Below are 26,400 nucleotides of genomic sequence, written 5' to 3'. Positions count from 1 at the left end.
TTCCTGGTTTACAGAAGAAGGGATAGAGATACAAAAGGGGTATATAACTTTCCTAAGGATATAAAATTGGCAGATGGCACACTTAGTGTTCACATCTCGGTTTGTTTAATTTTCTAATCTGAACTCTTAACCACTACACTCTGCTGTAAAATGGAGAGAAGGTAAAGGACAAAAAGTACATTGACTCACCTGAAAATTTTTTTTAACACTATGTAGCTTAAATTGATACTCTAGACCTTCCATCTTGATTTGACATATATAATAACTGAGCTTCATTTACTATGGTTATGACGGAATTCAGTGTATAACTCCTACTAAAAGTGATTATGTTCAGCTGCAGCTTTAAAAAGTACAAAACAACAAAATAAAGCAATATAGGAGCTGATCTGTACACATCCAGACACTGTGGTTCCCACAGCAGTTGCAGCTCAGCCTCAGGGCGGTGAATTTTGCAAAATAACTGAACACCATATGCAGCTACATGAAATAAAATTCTGCATGCTCTTGGGGACCTGATAATGGCCACTGTGGGAACAATGAATGTGTCAATTATCAGTTACTGTTTCATCACGGTAGTTTGGGGTGTTTCATTTATGTGGCCATTTCACAGTGCCACATAGGTGTTTCTGTTGGTTATACATCATGGTGGTGTTTTAGCGGTGTTTACGTTATTAATGAATCCTGAAACAAAATGTCTTTAACCCATAAGACTGTTTGTATGTTTTCCATCTGATTTATATAAATACAATCACATTTCTCTCCTCCCTACCCCCACTTCCCAATGGAAAAGCATAATTTTGGGAGTTCTTGTTTACATTAAGTGTGGTTCTTAGGCAGGTTCAAGATGCTGGTTAACCTTTGAAATGTATTATGTGCTGGTGCTTAAAAGAGACAGGTGACTAAAAACTACATATTAGAGCCTCTCAGAACACAGGGTCATCAATCTTCAAGTAGCTTGACTTCATGCAGTGCCTTGCCATTGAGGATGCACGGAGCCTATCTAAACTCATAGAAAAACTCGGTGCATTCAGCTTCTTATTTTGGTAGATTCTCAGAGGAGATGTCAGTTGGGCATTACCAACTGCCCTGCCTTGCCTTCATATTGCTTCAATAATTTGAAATATTGTTTGATGCTGTGTCTTGAACCTATAGCCTTTGCTTATCATTTTGTTGATTGATGTCTCTGTTGATGGTGTATATATTTCTACTATGAGTCTGTTAAATGCATGGTTAAAAGTATACAGTTTTTCTCTAATGGTGGGCTCTCATTAGGTGGTTTAGTTAAGTTCACATATAAACTCACTGTTATCAAATTTATACAGTAGAAAGGGTAAACCTAACAAATTGTATGTGTACATAAAGTATGCACATTGTGGATCCAAGGTGAAACCCTCATGAGCCTCTTAGCCACTGTGTTTGGAGATTCTGAGTCTTTCTGAATATTCTAATTTGGATAATAAGACCATTGATATCGTCAGGCATGTTTATCCTTATTCAAATGATCCTGCAAAGCCAACGTCACTATTAGTGAACTGCTTAGTGAAAAGACAGTGGCCAAGATTATAAAGTAAGGCATATTCTTGGGTGACATTTCATTTACTTTTATGAACCATCACATTTATTCCACATGCACCTTTTTTTTTTTTTTAATAAATTTATTTATTTATTTATATTTTTGGCTACGTTGGGTCTTCGTTGCTGCGTGCAGGCTTTCTCTAGTTGCGGCGAGCGGGGGCTACTCTTCGTTGTGGTGCGCGGGCTTCTCATTGCGGTGGCTTCTCTTGTTGCAGAGCACAGGCTCTAGGCGCGTGGGCTTCAGTAGTTGTGGCACGCGGGCTCAGTAACTGTGGCTCACAGACTCTAGAGCGCAGGCTCAGTAGCTGTGGCGCACGGGCTTAGTTGCTCTGCGGCATGTGGGATCTTCCCGGACCAGGGCTCGATCTCCTGTCCCCTCGCATTGGCAGGCGGATTCTTAACCACTTTGCCACCAGGGAAGTCCCACACATGCACCTTTTGAAGCACCAGCATCTTTACCCAATTTCTACAGCATGTTGGAATATAATTTTTACAAACTATTGCCTTTCTAAAAGGAAGAATACAATGGTGGTTATTGGGGTTGGTTATCTTACTCTTTGTGCCTTTCCCGGCGCTGGGTCCTTTGTAACAGAAGTAAACAGAAGTGGTTCTTCATGGCTAAGATCTTAATGCCTTTACCTCTAAATGATCAGTCGATTGGCTTAGGGTAACTTTATGTGAGATTTCACAGGATGAAGTATCTAAGTCTAGGACTGTGCTTACTTGATGTTCATTTTGACAAGGTGTGTTAATAGGAACTGGGGAACTGACAATAGGACTGAAGATTTTGCTAGTCGTTAAGGTTTATAATGATCTCAACTGTTTGGATTAGTATAAATGTTAACCATGCATCCCCAGTGTAATGTACATTTATTTATTAGTTTATTATAACATTGTAGTAATATATAATTACTTCCTAAAACATACACCAAAAAGTGAAATAAAAATGATAAGAGGGTTAATATAAGTTCTGATGTTTTCTTTCCTTATTGCAGTGTCATCTTGTTCACCCCCTAGGATGTACTAACTCAGGAGACTGTTGCTTTAAAATGCAGCTTTTCACATGCACAAACCCATCTTATCATTAAAGGTCATCCTTGCTAGAGGAGAGATATTGTTAACATTATCATAATGCCTCTTAGACTCCAGTTTGAATTATTCAGTTTCCTTTCATTCACCGCATAAGAATAAACCTGACTCAGAGTGTGCCTCTCTTTGTGTTGCGCCCTCTCTAGGATGAGGATGGCACGGAGGAAGACAGCAGCCGAGTTGAGCCCGTGGGGCACGCCGACACTGGTGTGGAGCACGTACCCAACTTTTCTCTGGAGTAAGTTACTGACAGTTTCAACTAACTCTGTAATATCCATGTAGCTTCACTGATAGCAGCAAGTAGTCCGAAAGCATATGGCATGCGTTATGTTTGTGCTTAGTTAAAACATGCCTTGCATTGGTTTGTTTTCCAAAGAGCATCTTTCATCTATTGAGTTAATGATCTAATGTAAGAACTATAGCATGGAAATTCACATGTACCTGCTCTGAGTTTCATGCCTTGGCAAATACTATTAAATTATAATATAAAATAGTATTTGATTGAAAAAAGTTTGTTATGTTCACAGCACTGTAACTGTTTTCAGATTGCTTTTGTATGTCAGTGTTTTGGTCATTTGTTTGTTCTTCAACTTCGCTAAATTAAAAAAGAAATAGTGGACATAATTTACTTGAAAAACTAGTTGGATCGTGTAAGCATTAGTCATTTTAGTGTGTATTTTTTTGATTTGAAGAAATAGAATCTCTCAAGATATTTGATAAAAAATTACAGGTTAGGGATCTTGAACATGATTTAAAGTGTAAAAGGTCAAAGAAGAACTTCCATATATTATCACAACTTTACAACTATCTTAAATAATGGCAGGTTTGAATGGAAGATGTTCTCAAGACTTCTTCTAAGTTACCTTAGAGCAGGGAGGGCAGTCATTCTAAATTTTTTTCCTTGATTTTGGGTAAAAGTTGGGGGTCCAGATATTAATAATTAAACCCTTAATTTTGTCTTTTCTTGGTCTTCCAAGGAAGGGCTATAAGAACTTTCTCAGTGAGATTAAATAGGCTTCGAATCAGATTATGTTTGGATATTCAGCAACCAGCACTCTAAGTATTTACACACTTAAGAAACACTTGCACTGTCATAGTTCTTTTGAGAAAGAATATAAAATAAAATAAATGTATTAAAGTTACTATACTAGTTGGCAAACCATCTTAGTTGACAAACCAGTCATTAAATACATGTTCAAATGGTATTAACAGTATCTCAAATAGGATTTTAGGAAATTCTATGAAAATAGAAAAAAATTAAATATCCATTTAAATAGTATTACTTCAGTAAATATGTTGGTAATATGACAAAATTTCAATTTTGTCCTAATTAGTGTATGTGATTGAATCTATACACATAGAAGTACAGTTGTAGCATTGGCATTTTCCATTGCATAAAAACTATATTGTGATCTTGGTCAAGTCCATTGGTAATCACTTATGGTTGTCCAGATTGCTTAAAACTAGATATGTAATTGCAATAGTATTTCCAAATATTGATTGTTAGATCAGGACTGCTTAGGTTTTTGTGCAGTACTCACACCCACAGAAATACCTACAAAGAAAGCGGAATCTCATTGAAATGGCGTAGAAAATTTACATTCTCCAGATTATGCCAGTTGCATTAAACTCGGGCTTTTGATATTAATATTAAAGTACTGTAGTTATGTGGTAGAAGTAACTTCACGTTACTTCATATAAATAGCTTAAAGACTTTTAGAGTTCAATTACAAACACCCTTGGGACAATCATTTGATTTTTTACGGGTATCCCGTGGGGTTGCATTGCCTGCATATGCAGTGAGCTTACAGCAAGTAGGATGGTGACCTTCCATGGAGCTCTGAGTTGGGAAGTAAGAGTGGCTGTATCCCATCTGGATTGCCACCTCCCGGGACAAAGCTTTGACCTTATTGGACTTTTGCGGGAGGGGATCAATGATGTGACATGTGTAGGAGCACTTTGTAAATTATAAAGTGCTGTGCAGCTGAAGCATCTTTATCCCATTAATCTTCATAGTCCTTGAATAGATATTAGGATGGGAAACTTCCAGTGGAAGTCTAGAGATTTGATCACAAAATGTATACTTGGACTACACAGAAGAGTGTGGTCCGAGAGCAACGGTGCTGTGTCATTTTTAATGTAGTTATCTCTGATGATTGCTCCCCCCTCCCTACCCCATGCCATCAGACTAGTGTGCAGGTATGTAGAGTTGAATGTGCCCTCATCACCATGCTTCTATTCCAGAATGTGTATGTATATGCGTGTGTGCCTGGTGGGATTTTTCGTTTTGTCCTCCTTTGTTGTTTATTGTGTGTCTGTGTCGTTGCGGTTTTGTGTTTGGTTTGGTTTCAGTTTTGGTTTGTGATGGTCCATGTTCATGCTCCCTCATTCATCATATTGTCTCACAGTGATATGGTAAAGCTCGTACAAGTCCCCAACGATGGAGGGCCTCTGGGAATCCATGTAGTGCCTTTCAGTGCTCGAGGCGGCAGGTAACGTATCTTGCAGGTTTTTAATTGAATCATAATGTGGAGTGTTTTATCTTCATTTATGCTCAGATATAGAGTGGTGTTGACTTAGCATATGCTTAATACAAGCCTTTTCATTTGGGGGCCACTGCATTATAATCACAGAAAGCACTTAGGCTGATGAAGAAATCGGGCATTTAAATTATCCTAATAATTTTAGCGTTCATCACATCCATGCAAATTGATGATAGCCTTTAGAGCCAGAACTCCAGCTGAATGTGCAAAGGTAAGGGAGAGCTTAAAGCAATTTTCTGGAAAAAATGTATCCAATAAAAATTATCTGGATAACATAGAAAATGATTCATTTAGAATTTGCTTTTATGTTTATTTAGTTCTTAAATTTTATATGATTTTTATGATTATGTTTGAAATTTTTTTAGGTTAGACAAACTATAGATTTATTTTCTACTGTGTGACTTGTGTCTCCTTCTCTTCAATCTGCCCACTCAAATATCAAAATTTTGTACTATTTGTTAGTATGACTTCATTACTTCATAGAACATATATCCTTAAAAACGTCAAATGTTATATGAGTTTCTTTTATCCCGCTGCTTTCTTTTTGTGAAAGAATTAGTGTATGTTTGCATTTATATGTATTCAAATACTATGAACTGAATTTGCAACTAATCAAATGTTTGATGAGCCTCCATCATCCACAAGTGAAATGCTGCCTCCTTCCCCATGGAGGGGGGGCGGGCATTAGCCTTTGAAGTTTACTCCCATCCTCTCTTATTTACCCATCCAATTATTACCCAGTGAAACATATTTATGAACTATTTGGCTTCTTAGTTTGAACTTCTTTCTTTTATTGTTATCATTTTATCTATTTTTTAACTTCTTTTACACTGGGAGAAGAAAAGGGGGAGCTGGAAAGTCACCTTAGGCCAGTGACCGAGAACAGGAACATAGTTTCAACCCTTGTCAAGGAATTCCAAGCGTCCAGTATATTGTGAGAGATGGAGGAAACATCAGTTACAAGCCTGTGATTGAATTATCTATTTAATTGTTCAAAATAAGTATTTGACAGTATCGAGTCCAGATTTCATGTCTTTGGTAAAGCACACGCTTTATGGAAGGTCTGGAAGCTGACACTGTGATTTACGCAGAACTCTGCTGGAGTACGAGGCTTGAATGTGAGCGTTATATCTAACAAGATGTGAAATTCACCTTGAATTGGGGGTGGGAGGGTGTTACATTCACAGAGTTATGACTGCTTTCACTTTCTTCCTTCTTTTTTTTAAAACTCTGGAGAAGCATTGAAATGTCTTCAAAGGACTTTCAGTTAAATGAGCTTAGTTGTTTTCAAAACGGCCCTTGCCTTTATCTCCTCTAAAAATTATAATTTTAAGTGATCTCAGAAGTTAAACCCTTTTTCTATTTATTTCATGAGTAGAAAAATAAGAGGAGGGTAAAATGCATGGACGATAGCCTCCCAATATTAGTGTGCCTTTAACTGCTTGTGGAATATAACTCATCACAAATGAGATTTAATTGTGTATATACCGGCTTTAAACCAGTATTTCAATTACAAACATGTTATTTTCTGTCATTTATTACACATTTCCTACCGCAGTGTGAAAGGATATTAGGATAAAATAGGTTAAAAAGCCTAAAGCAAAAGAAGTATAAGATAGAAAAAGAAATCTACTGCAGATTAATTCAGTGAAAGGCATTTCACAAAATCGACCACAGTTACTGGTTACCATGGCATTTCGTTTCGATATACAGAACACATTCAAGGAGACAAGGATCCCTTTACAGAACTAGAAGGTGTTTTACAGCTGAGTCATTTTTAATCCCTGTTGATGTGGCAACTTAATGAAGAATATCCTGTACAGCTTCCGTATACAAGGGACAAAGAGATTAAGAAAATGAGATTCTTTATAAATCCTTTTTTGGCATTACTAGTTTTCATATTGGGAAACAGAACAGAATTCTTTCCCCCCCAACACCTGTGGTGCATCTCTGAGCTTCCTCATCACCTTGACGGTCGTGGCTCTTCAGAGCGAGGCTGACGATGCGGAGAACAGCAGGAGGACTGCTGAAGAATCATAGACGCCAATCTGCAGGAGCCAGAGACACCTGTCTCACGTGTTCTCAGAAATGCTGACACGTGGTTTCTTCTCAGTCAGTCAGAAACCTCCCCAAGCATTTACCGTGTGATGGTTCCTGTGTTAGGTGCTGGGAAACAAGGATGAACAGGACACAGTCTGTCTCCAGGGGTTTGCAGTCAAGATGGAGTGATAGCCAAGAACTCACACTATTATAATTATGTGATAAATGCCGACATCCTTGTATCATAGGTGTTCTGTGAGCTGATAGAGGAGGGATTGTCTGAATTAGGTAACTGAAGTTGGCTTGTTGTAGAAGATGATTTTAATTGTGACGACAGCTTATAAAGGGAGCTACCTCAGCTCAATGGTGGCTGCAAGGGCAAATTAAGCAACACAGTATAGCAGAAAGGAAGAAATTAAGCAGGACTCGTGAAGAAATTGCACATATTATCCAGTGGGAACACAGGAATACATATTCATGGGATGTAAGTTGAAATTTCCAAGAATAACTTTCTTTGTACAAAATTCCAATCATACTTGGGCCCTCTCAGTTTGGGAGATGTAACTAATTGAATAACGCTTACTGAATACTTATTTTCCTAAAAGTGACACATGCATGTCAGTATTGCTTTCTGATTTCAATTTCTAAGTCAAAAAGCCTCAAGGAACAGTGCAGAATGGGAATTAAACATCGTAAAGAGAAGCAACTCAATGCCGAACATCTCGAGTATCAAATATAATTCAGGAAAATTGGAAGAGTGTGAAGTCAATGTTAGAGAAATTTTTAAAGCTACTTAGGTATTATTATGGCCTGAGGTATAATGAAGTTTTTTGAATAAAAATCCTGCTGGACCAATTTAAAAAGGCTATTTTCTAGAGTAGGTTGAATGTTGTTCCCTGATTGGGGACATTAGTGACCGTTGGCTTGTGGCTGCCGTTCCGCCAGCCACTGTCTTGGATGGTAGAAACGGAGACAAAATAAATGCCTGGGAGAGACTGTGCTGTCTCCCCCCACCCCCTTTTTTTTAAGATTTTTTTTTTTTTTTTTTGATATGGACCATTTTTAAAGTCTTTATTAAATATGTTACAATATTGCTTCTGGCTTTTTTTTCTTTCTTTTTTTTTTTTTTTTTTTTTTTTTTTTTTTTTTTTTTTTTTTTTTTTTTTTTTTTTTAGTTTTTGGCTGAGAGGCATGTGGGATCTTAGCTCCCCGACCAGGGATCGAACCCCCACCCCCTGCATTGGAAGGCGAAGTCTTAACCACTGGACTGCTAGGGAACTCCCTGTGCTGTCTCCCCTTGATGCTCTGTTTTTCTCTAGTCATCATCTTGTATTTTATTCAAAAGTATAAAGTTAACTGATCCCCACCCAGAACTCTTTATTCACAGTTTTGTTACCTTGAAATTGATTTTCAGTTCACACATTTAATTTCATTTCCTCCTGATTTAAATGTCAAACATAACCTCCTTATTTAAATCACAAGTGCTACTGTTTTCGGGAAGGCTATGCCAAGTAATTGTCATTTCCTTTGGCAGAAAAACCATGTTTCATGTTATATTTTTTTATATTTCTAGGACCTAGCCCAACGGTATTGCTCAGTGAAGCTTACTGTGATGATCCCTATTAGCTCTGCATTGCTGTATTAGAAACAAAACAATAAGAATGTATCCTGCCTTGATGTTAAACGAGTTTTCCTGAGCCTTTCTAATTACTCAGGAATACGATTATGTTGCAATGTTAAGTATTTAGAAAGCAAGACATAAAAGTATATTCTGAAATAGGGACTGGGCTTATGAAATAAGGTTTTGTATTTAGTTTTAAGGGACTTAAGGTCTAATTGAGAAATACGTATATAAAAAGATCTATAGTATGTGTCTAAAGAACTCAATGCACATGTGCCGTAGGGTTTAGAGGAAGTAGGGCTATTGACTATTGGATGCTGTGAAGCAGTAGAACTTGATCTGTTCTTTAAAGGAAATACAGGACTTAGGCTAGTGATGTTCCGGAAAGATAGTCTTTCTAGGAAGAGAACATACGAAGGGAAGATGCTCCATACAAATTTGTGTGATTTGCTGAGAAATAATGAGTCAATGATTTGAAACTGAGTGTATTAGGAGATAACACTGGAGAGATGGTTAGAAAGCACTTTATGAATGGCCTCTGAGACTTCATTCAGTAAACAATAGAGAAATTGTTGAAGGTTTTCAAGAAATATCATTGTATTATTTTAAAAAATAACTATTATTCCTCTACTTGGGCTCCCAGTCTAACTTACAGTGAACATTCTTAATCTTTTCCCCTCTGGAAACACGTATGGCTAAAGCATATTATTCTTCATAAAGTGCAGCCTGCTTCTCCGTGCCTTTTCTGTAGTGGGCCTTTTCCCATTTATATACATTCTTTATTCTTAGCCCTGTGGCCCTTGGAATTTTCTTTCACTGTGCTTTTTCTTATGCAAATAGTAATTGTATGTTTGTTTATTTTATTAAGCAAGAGTTTTTTTGTTGTTGTTGTTTGTTTGTTTTTAAAGATCTGCTATCTCCTAGGCACCATTCTTGGTTCTAGGCAAACTCTCTGTCAAGGGTCAGATAGTTAATATCTTGGGCACTGTGGGCCACCGAGTTTCTGTTGCAAGTATTCAATTCTGTCATTGTAGCGTGAAAGCAGCCGTAGACATGGATAACCCAACAAGCCTGGCTGTATTCCAAAAAAGCTTCATTTGCAAAAACACGTGGCAGGTCACATTTTGGCTCATGGGCTGTATGTAATTTGCCAGCCCTGCTCTAGAGAAGCAGACAAATAAAAAATGCCTGCCATCATGGAGTTTACATTCTGTTATTTTTCATATCTAAAATTCCTTCTTCTCTGTTTCCTATTCATATTGTTTTTGGGGCCAGAGTCCAGAATTTTATTTCCACCTACTTGGTTGATGAGAAAGCCTCTTTATTGTAACCGTATATTATTTCCCATCATTGCACCCTACTAATTCTAACAAATTCCCTGGAGGAAGGGAAATAGAAAAAAATCAACCTCATTTAACATCCTCCAATTAGTAACAGGCACTCACAGATTTCTTCTTCCCAATATCTGACTGTCAACCGTGAGACCTGAGGAAAAATCTAAAGCCTTTAATTAGGAAAACAGTCCTTGGTAAGAAGGAGTGTGTGTGTGTATGGGTCTGCGTGTTTTAAGCTTTCTGCTGCTGCCTCATGCTGCCAAATGCCTTACTTATTAATTGCTCTCAACTTTCTTTTTACAGATGTGCCATCGTTTGATTTGTCTGATTAATTTTGATTTGTATCCCAAATGATTTTTTTCAGCCATTTATCTTCAGTTTGATAGAGTATCAGGTGAAGGGTCAATACCAAACCTTTCGATTGCCATATTGTTTCTTTTCATGACTTTTTTCCTGGACTTATTTTCTTACTTGTATTACTGTCCATAAATTCTGCCACATAAAGCTAAAAAAAGTCACATCCCTAAAAGAATATTTTAAATGTTTAGGTTTTGGAGTTGAAATAAAAGTGACCCTGTTGGAAAATATATACTCCTGTGATCAGATTAATATAGAAAAGGAGTGAAATATAAATGTTTGTTTTCTGTATTGTAGATGCACATATTGAATAATTTTCCTCTCAAGTAAAAACTGAAGTGTTTATAAAGTTTTGAACTATTCTGTATACAAGAGTAGTTAGCTGACATCTTTGGAAGGTCTTAAGAAAACGCATGCTCCTCTACTTAATTATTCAGTGAAAATCTGTGAACTTGGCTCCTCTGATTACTATTTACATGGGTTATAAATAACGTTAGTTATAAATCTTAGCTCATCTAACCTTTATTTTATTATCTTTTGCTCTATAACACATCAAAAACAGACAGTTCATCTTCTTCCAGAATTTCCAGTTAGCTGTGCTGTCTTCCCTCTTTGCGGCAGTCAGTGACAGCCTGGACCACATGCTGAGTCTTTATGTTATTGGCGGAGGGGTTGTTAGGAATCACCCATGATTTGAGGCCAGAGATGCCTGGGACAGAATCTGGCTCTGTCTTTTTAGTAAGTGTGGTCTGGGCAAGTTAGCTTCACTTAGCCTCGGTCTTCACATCTGAGGGCTGGGACACTCCTCTGACTTTGTCTGGTTAAAATATGAAAATACATGTACTTATAAAATACATGTAAAATACTTTTAGTGAGGTACTTGGCAGTGGCAGCTAAGAAGAATGATATTTCACCTTCCACTTATGTTCCTGTGATGTGCCTTTAAAATTTCCTCCAAATGCTGGGAGTTCTGGTTGTCTAGGCAAGTGCTGATGAGTCTTTGTAACAGTGGAAAACGATCTCTTCTATCATGAATGTGAGATGAGAATTTACTCTTATATCATAAATTTGAGAATCCCAGGGATATTAGTTATCCCTAACTAATAACACACTTATTTAGTTAGTTGGGTGTATTTGTTAATAAAGAATTACAGCCAATTTGAATTTCATGGAAACAACTCAGGTGTTAAGAAGAGATTTATCCAAAGCTTGTATACTGTATTTCAGTTCACTGTAGAGTTTTAAAGTTGGCTATTCATTTTTAAAAGAATAAATATGCTCTTGAACTCTGTGTACTTGATTTTAATTTAAGTATTTTCTAAGAAACACAATTTAACTTTATTTACTGAATCTGTAGCCTTTCGTCTGTAAGTCTTAGGTTGTGCGTTCTCAGTTGCAGACTTGCTTTGTTCTAATAAAGGGACATGCTAAATGCATTTGTCTTAGAGAGGAAAGTTGTATTTTACATTTAGATAAATCTTGCTTCTTTAAATGTAGTAGCACGATGCCTATCATTTCTGCCCTAATCTAAAGGAATTCTCTACTTTTACTTTACCATTTTTTGGTCTACTTTATCTCATCCACTAAAGATTAAAAAAAAAATCAAGATGTTATATTAAGTTGGCATTCTGGCTGTGGTTCTGAGGGATCGAATATAGGTCATTGCCAGCCCCCTGTTTAGGACTCAGTGAGGTGAGAGGGTCTTGCTGATGCGAGCCCATTCTGCTCATGCCTTCTCTGCCTTCACAGTATTTGTGGTGTTTATACTATGTCAGCTTTTATTAAGATGAATTATGATCATTTCCATACAGCTGGGTGGCAGTTGTGGGAGTTTACATTATCAAAGCAAAACTCAGACTTGCTCAGCCAATTTAGATGTCAATAAAACATTTGTTACTTATTTTCAGTTTTATCATTGGCTGTAATTTATACTTAGAATTGAAAATGTTAACATGTGTGACTGAGTTTGTTTTAATTAAGTGTATAATTAGGCTAATGAACCTTGTAAAAATGTAGTGGTGCAACCCTTAATATAATCTAAGCAGTTAAATTTCTAATTATGCATCCAAAATCATGTACAGAGATGCCGCCTTTCAATGGCTTGCTCTCTGGGGCTATATTCTTCTTCTTTGCCCTCTTTGGGGGTTAAGAAACATTGTACAAAAGCCATGATGAAAGACTTCAAAGAAACCTGTGTATTTACCTATTTTTTCTTTTAGGAAAATTATTCAGAAGTGGGATTTGTACATAGTGGACATAGTATTTTTTTCCCTAAATTTTTGAAAAGGTAGAAGGACCAGGGAAGAGGAGTAGATTTGGGGTTGTTTCCGATTTACCAGAAGAAATCCACTCGTTCAGAAAGCATCTTGCCAAGTCGGGTTCACATTAGATTCATGCAGGAGGTGAAGAGGTCTGTCCCCTGTACCCCGGAGCCCTGTAGCCATGGCTTCACAGAGCCGCCCTCCCTGCTATGTTAATAATACACCTGCTCGTCCTCCTGTGCCAGCCAGCACAGCCAGGCTGGTGCTTCTGCCCCTGGAATGTTCCCCACAAGCAGAGCTTCCACCCCTCCCCCAACTCCTCTTCTCCTGCTCCCCTCTCTTCTCTCTTTTGCAAAGTGGCTTCTTCTTCTGATGGAAAGTGGTTGCCCTAATAAGGAATTCTGGTACTAACTGCCAAGAAGAAAATCCATTGTCTACTCCGGTAGAGCGACATGCCAAAATGCTCTGACCTTTACGACCTTCAATTATTTTCTCTAATAAGAGTGTTATGGGAACCGCAACACCATCGGTACTCATTTCTTTATTCCTTTAGAAGGAATTCTAGTTGCTGGTTGAATTTGCAAAATAGATCCCTAAAATTTGTTTCTAATTGTACTATCCGAGTCGCCTTTCCCGGGACGGTGGCGGGTGTGGAGATGTAACTGCTGGCACACACACAGTTTTCAGGAAGGTGAACGTCTCTGTTATTACTTCCCATTGATTTCCCTTCAGAGGGCCCTCTTTATTCTCAGTCCGGCTGTTATGTTATCAGTTCAATTTTCCTGTAAAGTTTTTTTGATAGTTCATCCCCATTCCTTTTGTAATCATTTTCACCTAGTGAAGCAAATGAGATAATTTTGCAGATTGTACCATTTTCCTTTTAAATTAATCCATTCTTTTGGAGAGAGTGATTTTAATAGTGTGGTCAAGTACTTAGAAATCAGCAGGCTACTAAGTTCTCCTTAATTCAGTCTGTTCCGTTGATTCCCTGATCACTTGCTGTGTCAGTCAGGGTGAAATTCTTCCCTTTCTCCTCCTCTACCCACCCCCCCCAGCCCACCCCCATCAGCTCCCGAGCCTCTAGTGCTGAGAAAGAGGATTCTGAGGGTTTTGCAACTACTTTTACAACGTTGGATTCTAAAACCTCATTTAATAAATGTCTGCAATATTTCATGTAAATGCGATAGCGTATTTGTTTATGATTTGTAACATTTTTACTGTATGTTAGGATTACTCGTGCATTTGGCCATATATGAGGGCTTGTATAGAAAGACAAGCCATTCAGTGAATGAAGCATGTCAGGCCTTTTTACTGTGGATGATTATTGTAGAATGATTCCCATGGGAAAAAAAAGTAGATTTAAGAAAAGGAAAATGATTACCTAGGTGAATATAAATCTATAGACCTATTCATCTGAAAAATATTAATGCCACTTATAGAATTAAATTACAGATTTCCAAGTTATATTACTTAAGTTGTCATAGATACTGAAAGGTTCTATTGGAGATAAATTTATAAATTTGAACAAATAACTGGTACTAGTTAACCTGCTAAGTGATTTCCATTAAACATAGTCTCTCTCTCTCTATTTCTCTAAAAATATTCTGTGGACTATTTTGGAATACACAAAATATTTCAGAATACATAAAGGCATAATAATTTTCAGTCACTTTAGATCACAGAAATGTTGTAACCATATTGAGAAATCACTCACGATCTCACCAATTAAAAACTAATTAATTAACTGGAGTGACTCTTGGTAGGGCATATTTTTACTCAGGGGCTGAATACATGAACTTGAAAGAAGCCCTGTTGGTCTGCAGAGGCAGCTTTTAGCAACAGGTGTGGTACCAAGCTGTGGCTCTGTTAAGACTGCCCATGGGTGGCCAAGTCATCTTTGCCTTCCCCTGTGCTCTCACATGGCTGCTTGGATGGCGAAGTGGCCCAGTGTCTTCTTCTGGTTCCACTATTACCAACAACTGTGATTTAATTTGATTTCTCTAATTATTTTGTCCCATTCAATGGAGTCATAGGTATATCTTAATGATGGGATGCTTTTGATAGAACACTTTGTTCAGTCGCCCATAGAGACAAATGAACAGTAGGGAAGCTTGGGGAGATAGATTGTGGGCTTGGTGACATTTTAGCGGTCACTTAATTATTGGTGTGGCACATTAAGAGATCGCTTCCTGCCAAGTAGGAGCCCAGACAGTTAAGTTGCTCATGCTGCTGTGTCAGTGTACTTTTTCTTATCTTTGAGCTGAGAGAATTTTTATATTTATTTATCAATAGTTCCAATATACGGTGGCAAGTAACTAAAAATGACCTACGTCATATTTTTTTCATTAGTCATCAAGCTTCTTAGACTCTTACACTAGTAGGTGCTAATCCCCAAATAGTAACATGACAAAAGGCAATTTAAATGTTATCTCCTCTTACTCTTGTAGGTAGGTATGCTTAACCATAGTAAAACACCATGCCTCTTTATTATATTTAATAATAAAGATTAGAGTGAAGTTAAGCAGTGACTCAGTAAATGTTTATGAAAGAAAGAAGGTTAAACTGCAAAATAACAAACAAACAAAAAAGGACCTTTGCTTTAATTCAATTCATTTCAGCTCAGTCCTATGTTTGGTATAAGTGACACCGTCATGAAAAAAAGGATCCGAATCTGGATTTTATTTCACTTATTCTATTTTGCAAAAAGCTTATTAGAAATAGGAGACTTGTTTGCTTCAGCTAAACTCAAGCACCCATTCATTCAGTTGTCATTTGTCAAGACCTTACTACGAGCTGAGTGCTGGAGCATGTATTGCTGAGTCCCACCTTCCCCGCCTTGCAGGAGCTGACAGTGCAACAGTAGAGATAAGGTGTGTGTACAGGTAACAGTAGCAGGGGAGCGAGATCAACAACAACAATTACTGCAAAGGTTTAAAAGAAGAAGGATGCTATCTATTGGAGTATCTTTCTACTGGAAAGCATATACAGGGTACTGCAAATTGTACTCCATTGGAAAATACAGATAGGCGATTGGAAATGATGGTGTCTTCAACTTTAATTTATGTAGGATTCTAAATGCTGGTTTCTTTTTTTTTTTTTTTTAATTTTTTGGCCGCATTGTGTGGCGTGTGGGATCTTAGTTCCCTGACCAGGGGTTGAACCTGAACCTTCTGCATTGGAAGCACAGACTCTTAACCGCTGGACCGCCAGGGAAGTCCCCTAAATGCTAGTTTCTGTATGGGCATTTTTTTTTTTTGTCTCTAAATATTAGGATTATGAAAGAAAATGCAAGCTTGGGACAAGCCAAAAATAAGTTCATAAAAATTTTAACATGATCATAATACAGATTATATGCTAACCGTCAATTAAGTCAGAGCATCAGAACTAGGTGGAGATTCCTATTTCGTGTCAAGCTGTGTTCACATATAGTGTTTGTTATTTGTCCCAGGGTATAAAGAATGTCCATCCTGTCAGTCAAGGAGTTAGTGCTCCAGACCAAGTACATTTGTAATAAATTTTTTTTTTTTTCCCCTCCATCATGGGTCTCTAAAAGTTCATCTGGGCTTTTCTTTTGACTTGAAATTTGAGTACACGTGGAGGGGTGAATGGTGACTGGCATTATTGGAGCTTGTCGCTGTCTTTCTATTTCCTTCCGATGGGAATAATGGCAACAACTTACTTACTTCTGAGAGACCTAACAAGTTTTGAAATTCAGAACATGAGGCATTACCAAATTCAGATGCCAAGAATGGAAAGAAACTCTTCTATTTTTGGAATCTTCCCAATTTTCCATCTCAAATGTACAGGTTAGCCTCTCCTTGTTACCTTTCCTTTCATGGAAAGGTGGGGCTGCCGTCAGCACTGTACCAGCTAGCTTAAAACAGAAAACTGCCAGAGCTGCTCACAAGTCCATGCTCACCCGTGCTGCCCACTGCCACGGCCATGAGCCATCAGGCCAGCTCTGCCGGGAGCATTTTTTTTTTTTTTTTTTTTTTTTTTTTTTTTTTATAATTTCCTCCTCCTTTTAGCTACTTTTATTTTTTTTTATTTATTTATTTATTTTTGGTTGTGCTGGGTCTTCGGTTCGTGCGAGGGCTTTCTCTAGTTGCGGCAAGTGGGGGCCACTCTTCATCGCGGTGCGGGGACCGCTCTTCATCGCGGTGCGCGGGCCCTTCACTATCGCGGCCCCTCCCGTTGCGGGGCACAGGCTCCAGACGCGCAGGCTCAGTAGTTGTGGCTCACGGGCCCAGCCGCTCCGTGGCATGTGGGATCTTCCCAGACCAGGGCTCGAACCCGTGTCCCCTGCATTAGCAGGCAGATTCTCAACCACTGCGCCACCAGGGAAGCCCTGCCGGGAGCATTTTTAAGCATAGAGAGAAGTGTACGATTTGTTTCAGAAGCATAACACTGACACGCCAGAAACGATTGCTCATATTTATTGGAAGGATCCCTTTCTACACACCATTTATACTGTTGTGATTTCTGTGTTGGTGTTATTTTTAAATGTCTGAATAGCAATTTAACGCACCCCTTTATTAGGCAGTCTTTGTAAGTATAATCCCGGCATTAAAGCAGTAGGGCATTGTGCATGGTGGAAATATTACGTGTGTAATGATTTGCATTCTTAATGTTCCAGAACCCTGGGGTTATTAGTAAAGCGACTGGAGAAAGGTGGTAAAGCTGAACAAGAAAACCTTTTTCATGAGAATGATTGCATTGTCAGGATTAATGATGGCGACCTTCGAAATAGAAGATTTGAACAGTAAGTGTGTACTACCTCATTGCTGCTCTTTTCCTGCATCAGGCGTGACAGAGTGCGGGCGATTGGGGTACCTCAGACCATATGTCTGTGGTCTCTGCCTTCATGCTGGAGAGGAGTATTTTCTGCCATTATCTAGCTTTTAAAAATTTCATCAAACTCCAGGTAATCACTATCATTAGACTATGTTTCCAAATGCCCTCTGACTGACGCAGCACTTCTTAAAATATCATGGGCCCAATTTAGGCTTTACACTTTGGCCACTTCCTCGCCTTTTGGAAAATTCACCAGGTTGCTAGTTTTTATTACACTTTTAACTCACACGTCCAACTTGGCCACATATAATGTGACAAATAGGAAGACAAAGCTCCTTGGACCTGCAGTGTCCACTCAGATTTTCCTTATCCTGACTCAAGCCCTTACTCTATTAAAAAGATAAAAATTGTCCGGCTCCTATAAAACAAGGCAAGAATGAGCAGAAATCACAAGGACTTGGTTAAAGCCCTGACTAGGGATCCAGATAAGATGCAGTAGCTTCTAGGGCTGGTCTTGGAATAGCACTGTGACCAACAGCTCTTAACATTGTGAGTTATTGAGGCTGCATTGGCATTCCTGAGATTTTTGCGTGCACAAACTTGGATTAATTTTTCTGATAAATAATGGATAGTTACTTTCTAAAGTTTTCTAAGTATACTTATAAATATATTTCTTTAAAAACTCGACTGGTCTCCTTGTAAGGAAATACTTTATGATTTTTAAAAGTTGTATTGGATAATGTAGAGAGAAGGTTATATTTAATTTCTCTTAATATTGAAATGATAATACCTGTTGTGCTTAAAACTACAGTATGATTGAATGATTTACAGTGGAGGGTATTTTGTGGCGGGTATACCAAAATACTGGTATTTTGCCTGTAGTTGTACATAACTTTGTCATTTTTATCTAGAGAATGAGAAATTTATATTTGGAGACACAGCCCTGCTGCTATCAGAGCTTGCAAACCCGATTGATAAATGGGTTATGAGAATTTTGTTTTCAGTTTCAACGAAGTCTGTCCGTCCTTGTTGCTTAATGAGTATCCTTAATTAAGCTCATAACATCTTCGAGTCTGCCAGTCTTCATTTGCTAACTTTCCCTTCTTTCTCAAACCCAGAGCACAACATATGTTTCGCCAAGCCATGCGGACATCCATCATTTGGTTCCATGTGGTTCCCGCAGCAAATAAAGAGCAGTACGAACAACTGTCCCAAAGCGAGAGGAACAATTACTATTCGAGCCGCTTCAGCCCCGACAGCCAGCATGTGGATCACAGGAGTGTGAACAGCGCGGGGCCGCAGGCTCTGCCGAGGGTGCCCCGGCCGAACCCCCTGCCCGAGCACGCGGACCCTCACCCCCGACTCCTACCTCAGAGCGCACAGCCCTCGGGAAAGCCGTCCGCTGCTCCGGGCCCAGCCGTACACCACGTGTTCAGTCCCAGCAGTGGTTACAACACCAAGAAAGTAGGCAAGAGGCTTAACATCCAGCTTAAGAAAGGTATGACCCGTCTTCCTGTTTTTCACGGAATTTATTTTCAAAATCAACCAACTAACCCAAAGCATCCTAAGTCTTATCTCATTATTAAGAACTGATAACGTCTTTTTAAAAAAGGATTTACAGTTGTATATTTTTTTATGCTTTTCAGATTCACTTTGCTGTATAAAAATTAACACGTAGAAGATCAGAGGATAGGCCTTAAGCGTTACGTTTCTATGAAAAAAGTAGCAGCTACGACTGCCGTAAAATTTTTGACAACGAAGGAAGTGGGTTTCAGGATGTTACCATCAAACCCAAAGCAACAGGGAGGCTCTGACTGTTTTGAGTGCCCCACTCGGTGTCCACATACAGCCCCCCTAGAGGACGTTAGAAGTCCTTCCTCAGTTCAGCCCGTCCTTTGGTGACGGGAAGGGATTGACTCCTTTGAAGCTGTTGGTGGTTCCCGGTGAAATGCTGAGAAGCAAGGCCACTGGCCCCTTGTCTCCTGCTCTTCCAGAATATCGCATTCTTCCCTTCCTCAAGGTGACAAGGGGAATCGGAATGGGCCTTGCTAATACTTTATTACCTATGCCTTACATCAGTGTGTTTGTTTAAGGATCCCCGCCCTTAGACGGTGCATCCTTGTGTACAGGAGGCGTTCGTTTCTGTGCTGGCCTCCCTGACAACCAGATCAGGCTCCTAGGCTTGACTTGCTCATTCCCAATCACCGTCCCCTCCAGGCACTGAGATATACTTTTGCTATTAATCATCCCTTTTAGCTGAGCCTTTTTATATATTTTTAAATCATGTCCTTCAAATGGGTGTCATTATAAAGAATATTTCTCCTTTTATGAGCTCAACCAACTCCTACAGTTAGTTGGAAATGAACCCAAGAGAGGCCGAGCGATTTCCTCAAGTCATGTGGCCACCAGCAGCAGATTCTTACTGGAACCTTTTCCGTGTCCTGACATTGAGACCGTTCTTCTTTCCATTTGGGGTAGAGTTTACAACTCTGTAAACTCTGAGATTCCTATTTCCTTTCTAAATCACACTCTTTCATTGAACTTTATGTGAACCACAAATGCCTTCTTTCTGGTTACTGGCTTTTTAAGCTCCAAATACTTGGTTGACCTGATCAGGAATTGACAACCTCACTCCACTTTTGAAACCCCTTACAAATACAGAATCACATCAGCTTAAACCCTTTTTAGCCCTGTTAATGCATAAATGAGAGGAATATCAGATTCTCTTTCTTCCTTTTTCTACACTCAAATGAAAGGACCTGGTTTTTAAGCAAAAGCATATCAAGAAACACAAAGAGAGTTGTATAAAACATAAAATTCTGCTTGGGATCTTTCAAAAAAGGAAGACTATTTTCCATTGTCATAAAGATTTTTGTTCATAAATATCTTTGCCTTCTTACTCTGATATAGGCATATTCATTGCTTAATTACAGTTTTCCATACAGTTATTATATGTAAACACCTTATGATATAATATGAACTTTTTAAATGAAGTGAAATTTTATTTGCCATTGAAAGAATCACTCTTTTGAATACAGAAATCAATAGTTTTATTTTGGTAGCATTTAAAAATACATGATTACATGTTACAGAAGTTAATTTAGAAAGATTATGCTCAATCAACATAAAAATAGAAATAATGGTTTTCTTTTAAACATTTTTCTGACCTTGAGTTATATAACTGATACAGAGCGTCATAGATCTGACCTGATTTTAATTTATTAACTATGAGAATGTATGGCAAAAGGTGGAAACTGCCTGTGCATTCTGCCAATACTTACAAATATAAAAAAATAATGTTCACTATAAATAAAAGTGACAAAGAATGCTCATTGTCTTTGATTAGTACTAAATACAGATGTTTTAATGATTGTATGAGGTTGAACAAGTTTTCATTGTAGTTAACGGGCAATGTTTTTACCAGTTATTATTGTTACATTTAACATTTTTTAATGAAGTACATCTAAAATGTAGGGTTTGTCAGTGTTAAACTTTAAATTCAGTTCAAAGTGAACTGACACGATTTGAATGACAGAAGCTCTTCATAAACTGAGGTCAAAGCTAAGGACTAAGAAAGCCTTTGTTATAATGATTCTTTGGCATAATTTTGGAACTATGTCATATAACATGTCGAAATAGAATAGCCCCTATGTACCTGCTTCCATAATTATGATTTCTTAATATTTATTGTCATTTTGGCATTCTCAAATACCCTGCTCTTTTGTAGAAATTAGCTTTTTAATAAAGTCAGAGGAGAAGGTCAGTGATCTATTTCAGTCAGTGCAAAATGTTTTGTTGGCTTTGCTAAATGAAAATTGATATCTATTTATCTTTCTTTGAAAGGTCATTGCCTGAACTTTTGGCGTACAGATTTAGGGGTTATTGCTGATATTTTAATAGTGTTTTGGTTCATATAACAATCAGTCTTTGTAGTTCATAGAAATTAATATTGCAAAAGGAGAATAATTTAGAATTCTTCCTTAATAAATGTTATTGCAAGTCATTAGAGTTTCATGAAAGCACAGAGACATATGGAAAAGCCCCAGCAGAATAATTAGGAAAATTTCATATAGACAGTATGCCATTCAAATCTTCACAGAAGACTTAAGAAATTAACAGCCCAGGCACATTAAAGTGATTTCAGACTTGAAGTAAATGAGTGTTCTGTTTGAATTTGAGAATATTTACAGTAGGTTTTTGTTACATGTACTGTGTTTTCGTCATTTCTACTTTGTTTCTTCTTTAACCCACATTTTTATTCATGTTTATTTGCCCATGTTTGTTTACTTAGAGATTCATACCCTGACTTACAGTTTTTTAGCGAGTGCTGCATCAAATTAATGAATTCTTCTGTAGATTTTTCACCTTTACATATCTCTTTATTCTTCCTTTATTGAGCAAGTACTTGTCCTCAGATCATTTTAATTGAGATGGAACCTAATATAGTTTTTAAAAGCTCTGGTAGAAATGAATCATTATTGGAAGTGTTATAAAAATTCTGTTGATTCATTAGAAATTTATCATTATCTTCACATTTTTTCTTGGCTGATTCTGGCTCACTGCATGTTGGTTTCAGTGACATAACCCTTTTCACTGTATTGAGCTTATAAGGGTGCCTGTCGAGAAAGCTGCCAAAGAGCCTGGAATTGAAATTATACAAACTAGCACAGTAATGTGTAAATGCCTCATTGATTTCAGTACCTTTAAACATCATATGGTGATCCTCAGATTTGGTAGCTATGATCTCAGATGGGTAATTTGCCTCTTTTTTTTTTTTTTTTGAGCAATATAAACGGTAGGATTTAGGTGAACTAGAAGAGAACTAGGCAAAGATAATATGGTTCATCCTGTCAGTTTGGGGAAGTTCTTTTATCTGTATCTAGAAACATTTCTCGTTTCACTATTTCTTTTCCATTTCCCTGGACTTGTTCTCTTCCTTTTCTTCACTGCTTACCCTTCAAATCTGGATACCATTATTGCACAGTAATACTTGATACTTTAGATACTATGGGTTTTAGCAGAAGGTTTTTTTGTGGGTTTTTTTTGTGTAGAGAAATTGTTTATTTTCATAATCAAATATTTAGACAAATTTAAAAACATTCAGCAGGCATATTTGTATATTATTTTCATCTGACTAGGTTCCTGTTTTTTCTTAGACTAATGAATTTTGATATATATACCATTTAAACCTTCCATGATTTAGTCTATGTTGAAAAATCTTACAACTTTTAAAGTATTAAATGTGTAGGCACTGACGTGTGAAAGTTACAAAATGTCAAGTTGAGGTAGAGAATAATAACAAATCCTTCTTGTATGATATACCTGTGAAATTCAAGATATCTCATTTTGTTTACCTCTTTTTTTTTCTGTTATATATTCAGGTACAGAAGGTTTGGGATTCAGCATCACTTCCCGGGATGTGACAATAGGTGGCTCAGCTCCAATTTATGTGAAAAACATCCTCCCACGAGGGGCCGCCATCCAAGATGGCCGACTGAAGGCGGGAGATAGACTCATAGAGGTGAGTGGCTTCGGAAGTTCCATAATTCTTGAAAAGTTCCATTTTCAAGGCTCAGAGTCTTTTTAACATTTTCATAAAATATGAAATTAAATTATATATTTTAGCAGAAGTATGCATCCTAAAACATTGTATTTCCGCTTCACTTTTACATTTCTCTCTGTGTTATTTGATGAGACATGTCTTTTCATTTAGTTTACTCATAAATTTTTAGTTACTTGGACATTTGGTTTATGAGATACATAACATTTGTCATTATGTAAGTACAGTGTCTGTTAGGTTATATTTCTGGATGACTTTAAATTTATGTCTGGCAGTATAGAAATGTTATCTCCTCTGGAATCAGAGCAGAGACAAATGAAGTAAATGAAAACAGTGTGTCTTGATGAGAAGAACAAGGAAATTTGGAAATGTCAGCGTGGAGAATGAATTGAGACATAAAAATCAAATGTCAGGAAAAAAAAGAAATAGTTTTTCAAAATTTCCTTTCTGTACCTCATGGGTTTCATTCGGTTCATTGGTCTTTGAAGCTATCTTTGACATACATAAAGATACATAATTTCTTATGTATGAAGTTTGTGTGAATGTTGTGCATGTAGAAATAAAGGGGAGAAAGATGGAGAAAGAGGATACTTTATTAGTGGTTTTTCTAGTGTTTTCTTTAGAAAACATAGTCTGTATTTTTAGCGGCAGGCACTGTGTTTCATAATTATTAACTAGCATCTAAGTACTAATGTTAAATATATTGAATGGATAAACAACAAGGTCCTCCTGTACAGCACAGAGAATTATATTCAGTATCCCATGGTAAACCATAATGGAAAAGAATATTTAAAAAAAGAATGTATGTGTATGTATAACTGAATTATTTGGCTGTACAGCAGAAATTAACACAACATTGTAAATCAGCTATACTTACATTAAGAAAAAAAAACAAGTACTAATTAATGTTAAAGTAAATTTTTATGACATTATCCTTTTTTCTTAACTTGTAGTTTCATACGTAGCTTTGAACTCCCCAGCTCCAGCTGGGGAAATCTAAAGATTTCTTGAAAAGTAACGGAGCAAAGGAATAGCTTCCAGATTTTTTCCTGTGTCTACATTTTGGGCCTAGGTTCCTTCAATCTTCCTCTTTCCTCTTTGTCTTGTTTGCATGACACCATGTTTTAAAGGGAGAGTGATAGAGGCCCAGTAAAAGGGAAGGCTTAAGTACAAATTGTGTTTAGGGTATTGTTTCCAGAAAGGGCCTCTTGTCCTCGGGCTGTAAGTGGGGTGCTCTTAGTCCCCGTTTGTAGTTGTAGCTTGTTTCATTTAGGAAGTGTATCAGCTTATTTTTGCCTCTAAATCATAAAAAAGTCTGTCCCCTTCCTCCCCATCTCTCCCTGCAGGGCCCCCACCCTTCTTCCTTGCTAAATGTAATCGCTTTATTTTTGTGTCTCCCTTTCATCATGTAATTGCTTTACTTGTGACACATCACAGAGGCTTTTGCTTTTCTTTTTGAGGAAGGGTCTGCGATCTGTATCTCTTCAGAATTAGGCTTTATCTTCTGTAGCTCTCAGGTGTATTTTAAACCTACCTCTCTAGTATCCTTGGTTGTATTTCTACAGTATCAGTAGTTCTGTGGGCAAAAAGTTTTTCTGAGTATCTGGATATTTGCAAGCCTATATTTAACTCAAGTATCAAGTGACTAATTTTTAAAAATTATCTAGAAAATTTTTGCTTTCTCTGAACCTGTTATTACTGACCTATTTCCTACAATCAATCCCTTGATAGTAATGCACTGAGCTATATAAGAAGGTTTTCAGTGGGGGAAAGGTTCCAGAACATTAAAACTACAGGAAAGTTTTGATATTACAATTTAAATGATATATTTAATTGCCTTAGACAAATGCTATTTCTGTCTAAAGAGAGTAATATAGAACACTTTGAAAAAGAAATTTCCACTCTCATTTCTGTTAAACGCGTAGTGCTTGCTGATCATATTTTACTTTCTACAAAAAATGATGAGATTCCCCAGGAAGTGGTATTTTCAAATCTCTCTTTTTTTTTTCTTTCTGGTAAAATTTTTTTTCTTAAAACATTGAAAAATCTTGAAGTGAAATACTGCAAGCCCTCCAAAAATATTATTTAGTAGAGATTCTTCTTCAGTGTTTGCTTTTTAGGGATTAAAAAGTTATCATCCTAATTTTCAGTAAAATTTCAGTGAAAGCTAAAATGTTTTTACCAAAATATTTTTAGTGTGTTTTTACTACCTTCTGCAAGGGTGGCATCTTTTTATTTTGGTGTAAGGAAACCTGTGATGCACAAGGGCATCAAGATATCCCAGTTCAAAGCCAGGAAGTTTTGTGTTACCTTGGCGTTGTAGATATATTTGTATCTCTGGTTACTTGTTAATGCACCAGTGGCTGTGCTTTTGGTTTATTGATAAGACCTGAAGGATTGACTGCTTCCTGCCTCACTTCTAGGTAACTGATCTGCATTTCTTTGTTAGCCCCAGCAGCCTGGTGGGGCTTATCAGATCAGGGCAGAATGTACCATGCAATGAACCATGTTCCATGGCAGACATGATCAGTTCTAGAATGTGTGTCTCGTCTCTTGTTATCTGTTCGCCCAGTATTGCAGCTGAAAACTTTCTGTCCGTTTTAGGTAAATGGAGTTGATCTAGCAGGCAAATCCCAGGAGGAAGTTGTTTCCCTGTTGAGAAGCACCAAGATGGAAGGGACCGTGAGCCTTCTGGTCTTCCGCCAAGAAGATGCCTTCCACCCAAGGGAACTGGTGTGTAAATTCAGAGCAGATGAAAGGTTTCTGACGCACATGAGGCAGGGATCTGGGCTAGCGACCTGCTGGCCAGTGTTTATTAAGAGATTTTCCAAGCAGTTTCTATATTTTGTATATATTTCAGCCTTAGCATAATACAAGCATTCCTTCCTCATATTTCTTCTGTTTTGGAAACAGATATCCACAATGTTGAGTGCAAGAGTATTTGAAAATCAGGTTGCAGGGATATTTTCTAGGACAGCAAATGTTTATTACTGAACGCTTTTAGATGGACTGATTGAATACAGAGATGTCGATTATTCCATAACTGTCACTTCAAAGGCTGTTGTTGAAAGCTTGCCATCTTCTCCACTACATATGACAAATTTTCATATTTCAAGTTTTCATGGTACGTGTAGCTAAGCCAAATAAAGATGCTTGCTTACTGTTGTATGAAAAAGAGGACCTTAATTAAATACTCTTATTGAAAGTAAAAAGACCTGAGTTGCAA

At 37.5% G+C, this 26,400-nt stretch overlaps 1 protein-coding gene across 15 annotated transcripts in view; it reads left to right on the top strand.

Annotated features, from left to right (window-relative positions):
• PARD3 (par-3 family cell polarity regulator) overlaps window positions 1-26,400 on the top strand; it is a 629,285-nt gene that overhangs the window by 337,967 nt on the left and 264,918 nt on the right. For 13 of the 15 annotated variants that reach the window (XM_036842191.1, XM_036842189.1, XM_036842185.1 and 10 more), the window contains 6 exons: window positions 2,811-2,902; window positions 5,073-5,156; window positions 17,457-17,582; window positions 18,733-19,112; window positions 22,996-23,135; window positions 25,779-25,907. In XM_036842191.1, coding sequence (XP_036698086.1) covers window positions 2,811-2,902; window positions 5,073-5,156; window positions 17,457-17,582; window positions 18,733-19,112; window positions 22,996-23,135; window positions 25,779-25,907 — 951 coding nt within the window. The remainder of the gene's footprint in view (window positions 1-2,810; window positions 2,903-5,072; window positions 5,157-17,456; window positions 17,583-18,732; window positions 19,113-22,995; window positions 23,136-25,778; window positions 25,908-26,400) is intronic. The other 2 variants (XM_036842192.1, XM_036842188.1) reach the window with 1 other exon arrangement.

This window comes from Balaenoptera musculus, chromosome 2 (genome assembly GCF_009873245.2).
Source record: "Balaenoptera musculus isolate JJ_BM4_2016_0621 chromosome 2, mBalMus1.pri.v3, whole genome shotgun sequence".
Lineage (NCBI taxonomy): Eukaryota > Metazoa > Chordata > Mammalia > Artiodactyla > Balaenopteridae > Balaenoptera > Balaenoptera musculus.
The sequence above is the reverse complement of the archived record's forward strand: the minus strand, read 5'-3'. Positions and strand labels throughout refer to the sequence as shown.